The 9,959-nt window shown below is 38.3% G+C and overlaps 1 protein-coding gene across 3 annotated transcripts; it reads right to left on the bottom strand.

Moving 5' to 3' along the window:
* Positions 1–959: 959 nt before the first annotated feature.
* Positions 960–9,959, bottom strand: LOC108718857 (pre-mRNA-splicing factor syf2-like). Of its 3 annotated transcripts, none has more exons than XM_018267353.2 (7): positions 9,830–9,959; positions 9,080–9,181; positions 7,100–7,225; positions 6,662–6,779; positions 5,859–5,949; positions 2,617–2,715; positions 960–1,328 (listed from the first exon to the last, which is right to left on the bottom strand). In XM_018267353.2, exons 1-7 carry the CDS (start codon positions 9,875–9,877, stop codon positions 1,163–1,165), a joined length of 750 nt encoding a protein of 249 aa, XP_018122842.1. In that variant the 5' UTR covers positions 9,878–9,959; the 3' UTR covers positions 960–1,162. The 3 variants fall into 3 exon arrangements, with proteins under 3 accessions (XP_018122842.1, XP_041421854.1, XP_018122844.1); XM_041565920.1 differs by having other exon boundaries at positions 9,728–9,892; XM_018267355.2 differs by having other exon boundaries at positions 9,714–9,847.

Here is a 9,959-nt window from a genome sequence, read left to right on the forward strand (position 1 = left end):
AACTTCAGGGTTGAATTCTCTTTTGTATTTTGGTGATTTAATGGAGGAGAAAATGAAGAAATGCAGGGTTCCTGAAGGATCCACAACAGCACAGATGAACACCATCATAACATTAAAAAACAAAAGTTTTTGCTTATCTCAGTGGCTGCTCTGAAATATTAGGGTAATGGCAGATTGAGTATTTGCCGTCACTTAGAAATCTTGGTTCCCAAACTGGAGCTGGTCCCCCAGGGGGGCTGGAGCAGTGGCAGGAGGGCTCGGCCATTCAGGGTGAGATTTGGGGAGAATGAGAAAATAGTTTACCAGCACAAGAGCAGATATAAGTGGGGCAATGCCTGTTTGCTGTCCTACATACACCTAAAAGCCCAATTATGTTGAATGTTTACTTTGTAACTGTGGAATAACAGAAGTGCAATAATTACACTGTTGCTTTATATCTGTAACCCTGTTATGAGCTACAGGAGGGGACCCATCAATGGTCTCCAACAGACTCCATTTTATCAAAAATCTTGAAAAAGGATTCCCTTTTTCTATATAAAGCTATAGGATCAGTTATCCAGAAAGCTCCAAATTACAGAATGGCCGTCTCCCATAGATTCCATTTTATCCAAATGATCCTAATTTTTAAAAATGATTTCCTTTTTCTCGGTTATAATAAAATAGTACCTTGTACTTGATCCAAACTACTGGGGGTAAAAAAAATCCTATTGGGTTTATTTAATGTTAAAAAGTTTTTTGTTTTTTTTAGAGGAGATCGAATTTACAGAAAGATCCATTATCTGGAAAACCCCAGATCTCAAGCATTCCAGATAACAGGTCCCATACTCCTCTGCTACATTTCTACCAGTGCTGTAACAGGGCAGCAAATAAGCTTTTGTTCAGTTTTTAATTGCGTCAGAATGAATTTAGTTTCTATAATAAAAAAAGCTCTTAACATATATGTATTTAGAAAGACATTATTTAAATGCAGAATTTTAAGATTTTATTTACAACATTACTTTGGAGAGGATAATGTCCAGAAAACACTTTCATAAATTTTCCAGGATTTTTCTTTTAACTGAAAAATGCCTGTTAGGGCAAAGATTAGGCAGTACTTTGCCATGGACTGGATTAAAAGCAGATATTTTACAAGATGAAAAACAAGTGAAGCAGAAGAGCCAGTTCAGACAGCCGTTCCTCTTTCCAAGTTCTGTTTGATCTCAGCCGTATATTTGCCATAAAATCTCTCTGCCTTCTTGTTGAATTTTGCATTCCTCTCATTAATGTAGTCAATATCAGCATCATCGTTGTAGGCACGCCTGCGGCTGTATTTTTCACGTTTTTCAATTCTGGGAAAGACAGACACATGAAATTTTATGTCTCACAAATAACCACTCTTTTTGTGTTAAAGGAAAAGTAAAGCCTAACTAAAGAAGTAACTAGAAATATTGTACATATGTTTGGGGTTTCTGTACACATCCTTTAGCAGTTAAGATCGGTGTCTCCAAAGATGCCCCAGTAGCTCCCCATCTTCTTTTCTGCTGATTCACTGCACATGCTCTGTGCTGCTGTCACTTACTGAGCTTAGGGACCCACTCACAATATACTGTATATAGAATATAAAGGAGCAGAAGAGCAGTGGATTCTTTGCCTGCGGAGAAATGCATCGTCATCGTCTGGCCCTAGCTTTATCCTCTATCATAAAATGAGCTACATGGGGCCAGGCTAAAAGGAGAACTAAACCCTAAAAATGAATATTGCTAAAAATTGCATGTGTTTAATACTGAACTTTTTGCATCAGTCTAAAGTTTCAGCTTGTCAATAGCAGCAATGATCCAGGACTTCAAACTTGTCACAGGGGGTCACCATTTTGGAAAGTGTCTGTGACACTCACATGCTCAGTGGGCTCTGAGCAGCTGTTGAGAAGCTAAGCTTAGGGGTTGTCACTAATTATCCAGCAGAAAATGAGGTTGGTCTGTAATATAAGATGATGCTACAGGGCTGATTATTAAAATGATGCTAATTGCACTGGTTTCTGTGCTGCCATGTAGTAATTATCTGTATTAATTACTGATCAGCTTTATATTGTGACATTTATATTCTATGTGTACTGTATATTGTGAGTGGGTCCCTAAGCTCAGTAAGTGACAGCAGCACAGAGCATGTGCAGTGAATCAGCATTAAAGAAGATGGGGAGCTACTGGGGCATCTTTGGAGACAGATATTTACTGCTTAAGGGCTGTGGTTGCCTTGGTCTGGTACAGAAGCACAAAACATAATGTACAACATTTCTAGCTACTTCTTTAGTTTAACTTGCCTTGTACTTGATGGGCCAGTCAGGGTGAAATTTGGAGTGAGTGCCTATTCTCTGCCCTGGGTACCTCTGAAACCACAGAACAGTAACTGCTTTTTACAGTTATATTTTCTTATATTTGGGAAGGGGAGCATAAAATGAAGGAGGTGGTGAGATTAATTGCTTGGGTGCCCTTATCTAGTGGGATTTTGCTCTGCAATAGAAAACACTATCCTGGATAATGCACTGAAAATAAATACAGAAATAAGTGGACACTATAAATGGTAAAGTACAGGCAATCTTATTCACTTATGCATTTAGACAAACATTAGTAGAAATCTTACTGTTTTTCAAGATCTGTGACCATTCTGTCGATCCCAGATTGGGAGGGGACATGAGTGCCATGGTACAAACTGTCCGACGTGGGGTAGAACATTTCTCCTCTAAAACAGATTCAAACCAAGGTACAAATTGAAATAAAAAAATGAAACAAGATGTCATGAATAATACAAGAGCAACTGGAACGTGTACAAAATGCATCAATAAAACAATGTTATATATAAGATTCATGTGAGCTATGTAGACTTCATTAGTTCTTCACACAAGTCGAAAAATATTGGCATATATTTAGATTTTCCTCTTGCAGTTTAACCCCCACTGCACATGAAGGTGTTCTGTTGCAGGAAAGCCATGGAATTCAGCACTTCTTACTCTTTGGACTTTAAAATAAGCAATCTTCTGCATAAATTTAAGCTAAAGGTTGCCATGCCTCTGCAGAAAGTGGTACTTGTTCTTTTGCGTACATGATCCTGTTCAACTCAGAAACTCAAGATGTGGCAAAATATCAACAGAATATTCCCAATATCATAAACGACTGTAGGATTCATGAACAGTCTCTCTAATCTCTCTTGTGATCGTCTCCTTACACAATCGCTGTGACTGGAACCATAAATATGCTCATTTAATTTATCCAGACCTCAATAGTGACATTTCAGAGTGGTTTGCCCCAAACTAACTTCCACTCTTGTTTTCCTGTTAAAGAACCGATGTGCGAACTGCTAATCTCTCATTAAAGCCCAGTTTGTCAATCACCTTACGAGTGGTGTGTTAGTAACGGGAATAGGATATTCTTTTAGCAGCTGGCTATGAATTTTGTATGCTGATGCTATTCTTTCTTGTAGGGACATTAGCTAGATATACTGGCCTTCAGTCATTGTGGCCACTTGGATCACAGACTCAGTTTGTGTGAATCTATCCAGGGTTCGCTTTACAGCTCCCCTAACTCCCAATTTAGAGAGACTTTTTTAGCACCTAAGATAACAATTCTGCCCAAACTATTTCACAAAGCCCTTCTTTTTCAGTATTTTCTATGGTTTTAAAGGAACAGTTTAGTGTAAAAATAAAAACTGGGTAAATAGATAGGCTGTGCAAAATAAAAAATGTGTCTGATATAGTTTGTTAGCCAAAAATGTAATGTTTAAAGACTGGAGTGACTGGATGTCTAATATAACAGAACTCTACTTCCTGCTTTTCAGCTCTTTAAAGGGCATGTAAAGGCAAAAAGTTAAAATACCATTTTTACTTTCTTTAATGAAAAATAAATCTATTTCCAATATATATTAAATAAAAAATGTGTACCGTTTTTATAAGAAACCTGACTGTATGCAGTGAAATTCTCTCTTCATTTACTGCTGTGGATAAGAATTGTCAGACAGTCCCTAAATGCTCTGCAGGGAAACAATCATACTTATGAACAGCAGGGGGAGCCCCCGCCTTACTTCCCAGCCATGCAGAACTCAAGCAGCTTTGTTTGTTTCCCTGTAGAGCATTAAACAATACAAAAACTATAAAATCCACATTAGATCACGACAACACAGGACCCAGTACAGTCTGTATATTCTTGCTGTATCGGCTTCTGGCAGATATTATTTGACTTGAGCTGTTTTGATAATTTATGACAATCCCTAAGCAGCCCAGACCACACTGAGCATGTGCACAGTCTTGGTCTTGCAAAGATGTTTAACAAAGTTACAAGATCACAGCCCCCTGTGGCCAAATTTGAAAGCAAAAATAATTTGTTTGATTAGGCTTGTGGCGCAGTAAGTTCATGTTTTTGTTTAGTATACAAAATACAGCATTTCTAGCCTTATTCTATTTAGACTTTCCTTGTCCCTGAACTCTGAGTTAAGTCAGCGACTTTAAGGGGGGCCACATGGGATATAACTGTTCAGTGAGTTTGCAATTGATCCTCAGCATTCAGCTCAGATTTAAAAGCAACAGTTATGACCCAAACTCCCCCCCCCCCAAGTCACTGATTGGTTATTGCCTGGTAACCAATCAGTGGAAACCAAGAGATCTGCAAAGCAGGAAGTAGTGTTCTGGCTATTATGTTACACATTTCCTCACTCCAGCCTTTTTGGATTACGTTTTCAGCTAACTATATTGAAAATATTTTTTATTTTGCAAAGCCTATGTATTTACCCAGGTTTTATTTTTATACTGAACAATTCCTTTAAAGAAATAATCGACAAGAACACTTTGAGGGGCATATTAATTCAGTAAATAGTTGTTGAAAGGTTCCAGGATCACAGACACTAGAAACAAGGACCTGATCATATTCGAGTGCACATGCTCCTCCTCCACGATCAACACCAGGAGCCTGCAAACAGAATTGGCAAGCTAGTCTGCTTTGTTGGCCGATGTACAGGTTAACCCATCATGTGGCATTACATATGCACCCCTTTGCTGGGAGGAGCGTTCATTCACCTTTAAAGAGACATTTACCAGTATATGCTTTGACTATCATTTAATAGCCCAGTCAGTTCTCCTTTAAAGGCCGAAAACTTTACTTTTTATCACCAGTGGAAAAAATGTATTTATTATTTTTCCCCATAGACTTTCACTAAGATACACTTCACGCAGCACAAGACCCTTTTCCATGACTTTTCAGCTCGGCCAACTAATAAAATAGTTTCGACTGTTCATAAACTGGAGGATATTTTATGGAGGAATAAAAAAAAAACAGTGGGGAAAGTGGAGAAATGAGCCAGACCATAATAATTGTTTTCAAGTTCAGAATAAAAAGTTGTGACAAATGTTCATAAGTTCAAGAAGTGGTTTCAACCAGGGCTTTCATAAATGGCCTTTTGTTATTCAGTAATGTAGCAGCTCTTGGGTCCTAGCTTAAAGTTAAACTATAAGTTAACTTTTAGCATGTTATAAAATGGCCAATTCTAAGCAACTTTTCAGTTGGTGGTCTTTATATATTCTCAAGAATATCCCTCTCTACATCATACTAAAAGTTAATTTAAAGGTGAAAATCCCCTTTAAAGGAAATTAATTTGCTGACTGTTACTTGTTTCAAAGCAGCAGATATAAAAAGTACATTTATTTTATGTCACCAAAACTAATCTGTCACACAAATTTGCACTGCAAACCTATTTCCACGAGATCAAAAACTCCCCTGTTTATTAGGGAAAAAAACCTTTTTAAAAAGGCACCATTAGCATTGCTATTTATAACTATATGGATATGGTATGAGGGGGAAACAAGCAATGAAACAAACAACAAGAAAACAAGGACTTACTGCTTCTCTTTCTCCACCTTGTATTCTTCCATGTCTGGCTTAATTTGCTTTGTCAGCCTCTGATATTGGCGTAGCTGTGCTGCTGCATAATCTATCAACAGAATTTAGTACTATGTCATAACAGGAAGAAATCTCCAAAAGCAAAAGGTTAAATTGGTCCTGCAAGTGTCAAATGTCTAATTAATTAACAGACTCATGATATGACAGACTCAAGTTGGGTTCTCTTCAGCTAAACCCAGAAGTAGTCCATAAAATGTTGAATGAGGACGTACTACACTGAAAGCTCCTGTGCCCGTTATGGAAACTTTACCTTGGTGCAGTAATTCTTTTGCTCCCTCGTACCTATTTATCCCCTTTCTATTGGGTAGCCTAAATAACCATTGCCATTGGACCGAGTTACTTGTAGATACAAAACCTTCACAGATGTGCCTTGCATCTAAATTATTAATTACTTACTAACTATAACTCCTCCAACCTGAATTCTGTGCATTCATTCTGTTAAATTATGCTTAGAAAGAAAGTTGACTTGAAAATAACTATTGTTTCTACCTTAAAAAGCTCTATGCCTCCCATTCTATACTGAAAATAAAGGTCACATACAAAAACCTCATCTTACCCTCACTGACTTAATTAGCCACTCCCTTTCTTGTTGCCAATGTTTGCCCATGCGCACAACCTTTTCATATTCATAATCAACATTTTAGCTCCCGCTGACTATCACTACCCATAATTAAATACATTTTGACTTGTTGGCCATGCCTCTACCAATCACACATAAAGCTTGCATGTATAGACAAGTATACCTGAAAATCCCAAGTCAGGATTTTTTCTTTTCTTTTTCCTCTCCCACCTTTCAGCATCTTCTGCACTTATTTCCAAGAGCTTTGCCCGCTCATAGTCAACACCATTCGCTGCACATTCCTGTAGAACACAAAGAACCTGGTTCACCAGACAGCTGCAACTTACAGCAAACTTAGCGATTACTGCATGTTTTGGCTTTTTTTCAGGCAGAGATAAAGAGGAAATGATGCAGGGAAATCACTATGGATGGTTATTATAGTTAATGCAGGGCACAATGTATGACCCATTATTCCGAACGTGCCCGTTTATAATTATGATCATGTGCTACCATGCACAAGGATATTGAAATGTGTGCCATAAGCTGAAAAAAAATATATCAGGTTTTTTTTTATCTTAAATACACTAGAATTTTTAAAGCATTTCTTGTCCGTAGTGTTTACCCTTTTCTTCTCTTCTTCTTTGAGCTGCCATTCTAATCGGCTTTTCCGTGCCTCCCAGTTACTTGGCAGTTTCTGACGTTTGTCTTCTTCTACCACTTCTTGATGATTTAACTTTCGAGCCTCATTCTGTAAAGTATCAAGGCAGATCAAAGAATTTGAAAATAATTATCCACCTACATGAAACTTTACTGCATATCTCTTCCAAACAGGAGTGCAAAACTGGATGCTTCAAATGGCATGACAAGCCAGAAAAGCTGGATAGAACTAAATACTGTTATACAGGCAACGTAACTGCTGCCTCTGGCCATTCATTCAAACTCTGTTCCCTCCTGCTAGTCTGTTCCAGCTTCTCTTCTTTTGCCTGCCCACAGATACCAGATCCAACAACAGGTGGTGAAAAGCAGCAGTTGAGGTGTTTGGGAAGGACTTTAACATAAGGCAGTGAGGGGGGGGGGGCATCTGAATGCACTATTTATATAGTGAATAAAGTATCCCCTCTTGTAAAATATAAGGATATTATTAGTAACAAAGGAGTTCCATGGTCTTATAAAACCAAGAGGCCCAAGGCTGAGTGTTTTAATACAGGTCATGGAACTCACAGGTGACTTCTAATATCCTCATATTTTGCAGCGGGGGTACTTTATTTATTATAATACACAAGTTTCAGTGAGTCATGTGACAGAAATGATATCACTAAGCTCTGATTATAACCAATAACATCACTAAGCACCATTTATAAGGATATAATTTACAGGGTATTCATGGCTCTTGTGTATTAGAAGTATGGGCAAATGACCCTACCGTAAAGGACAACCCTATAAACAAACAAGGATTCAGTTTCCATTTATTTCCCCTTTACATATGCAGTCAGCTACAACATAAATATACACTAACATTAATGTTTCCAAAGCAACATTGATGCAAAGACGCATGAGCAATATAGTATGTTTAAAGTAATTCATAATCTAATTAATGCCTATTTATGGTAAATTAAACAGAGTAACATTTTCATCTAGTTCAAGGTAAAATTGATTCCTGATCCTTTACGACCCTTTGAGACCTGGAACACAAACTTTTTTACACTGCAGCAAGTCAATTATCTGCTTGTGAGCTTGTCACTGTGCCATCTGTCAATTAGAGAACAGAAATATAACAAAGAGAGAGACCTAAAATTGGACGGTATTTATTAAGGTGGCCATACACAGAGATCCGCTCGTTTAATGATTTCGCTAAACGAGCTGATCTCTCCTTGGGGTGGCCGATATCGGGCTGATCTGATCGTGAGCCCTACGGCCCAACGATCGGATCATAATGTATGTCATATGGGTGATTGCATCGCGGGACTGCATCAACCAACAGTCGGAGTGCCCCACACACGGGCCAATAAGCTGCAGACTCAGTCCGGCAGCAGTTTTATCTGCCCATATATGGCCAGCTTTAAAGAGGTGGTTTACCTTTACGTTATCTTTTAGTATGTTATAGAATGACTCTTTCCAACTTTTAAATGGGGGTCCCTAACCCCATCTAGAAGACAAATGCTCTGTAAGGCTACATATTTGTTATTGCAACTTTTTATTACTCATCTTTCTATTCAGATCCTCTCCTATCCATATGTCTTTTATTCAAATCAATAGATGGCCATTTGGACCCTAGCAATCAGATTGCTAAAATTGCAAACTGGAGAGCTGCTGAATAAAAAGCTAAATAACTCAAAAACCACAAATAATAAAAAAAAGAAAACCAATTGCAATGGAATATCACTCTCTACATCATACCAAAAGTTACCTCAACGGTGAACAGATGAAAGGTTAAAATCTCTGTAAAATTGCAGATATCCAATTCAAGATATTCGGGTTCTAATTACATACCTAGTTCAAACAACTTCCACAGCTGGGAATACTCAATAGATCAAATAGTAAAGGAACCATACAATGTTATTGGTTCCAATGGAAAGAACAGTTAAAAGATTAAATTTCTTACTGTCTTCAAGTGCAGTTCTCGAAATTTCCTCAATCTTGCTTCTCTCTTTTGGGCAGCCAGATCCTCAGCACTAGCTGGAGCAGACTCTTCTCTAGGGGAAACCTTAACATTTGGACAGATTTGAATTGAATGTAAATGTGATAAGGAAACTGTTTTTTTAGCATGAACCCAACAGAACAGAACTATACTTCTCGGTGTACAACAATGACCAGGAATCCCTACACACGATGAGAAGCTAAAGCAGATTTAAAGGGCCACTCGCACCACAGAAAGGCGAGGGCTGGATACACATTTAAATCCAATTGCTGATTAATTTACATTTAATTATAAATAGCAGTTATAGCTGGGAATATGGGAGGTAAGCATAAGGATGATGGAAGATGCGTTGTGCTTATGAATGGAGTATCCTAAGCCCAATAAGTCGGGCTCTCAGTAATGTGACAATTTAGGCTTACCCCTTTGGCCATCATTAATAAAACAGAAATCAACGCGGGCTGCGGCCAATGGAGTACTTGACAATTCTATAAGATCACGTGATTTCTTACAGAGACAGGTAACCTGCGACCCCACCCCCCTGACCCTGCTAAGCTACAGCGCCCAACACTGCCGAAGACAGAAAACCATATAGACTCACATTCAGGAGCATACCCAAGGATCTTTAGAAATATATGATTTGCAGGGACAACTATAAGTGCCGTAGTGAAGCCCGATAAATACCAGCGCCCCTCGCCTATTCTGAACAACACCAACCTCTGTCTTCTCTATATCCTTTCCAGCTGCTTTTACTGCATTCGCCATGATCGACAACACCAACTTCCGCCCTCACGCACATAAAATTGTATATTTCTGCCCTTACTTATGTGACGTATTTCCGCCAAGT

The sequence above is a fragment of the Xenopus laevis genome, chromosome 6L, assembly GCF_017654675.1.
Source record: "Xenopus laevis strain J_2021 chromosome 6L, Xenopus_laevis_v10.1, whole genome shotgun sequence".
In the NCBI taxonomy this organism is placed as follows: domain Eukaryota; kingdom Metazoa; phylum Chordata; class Amphibia; order Anura; family Pipidae; genus Xenopus; species Xenopus laevis.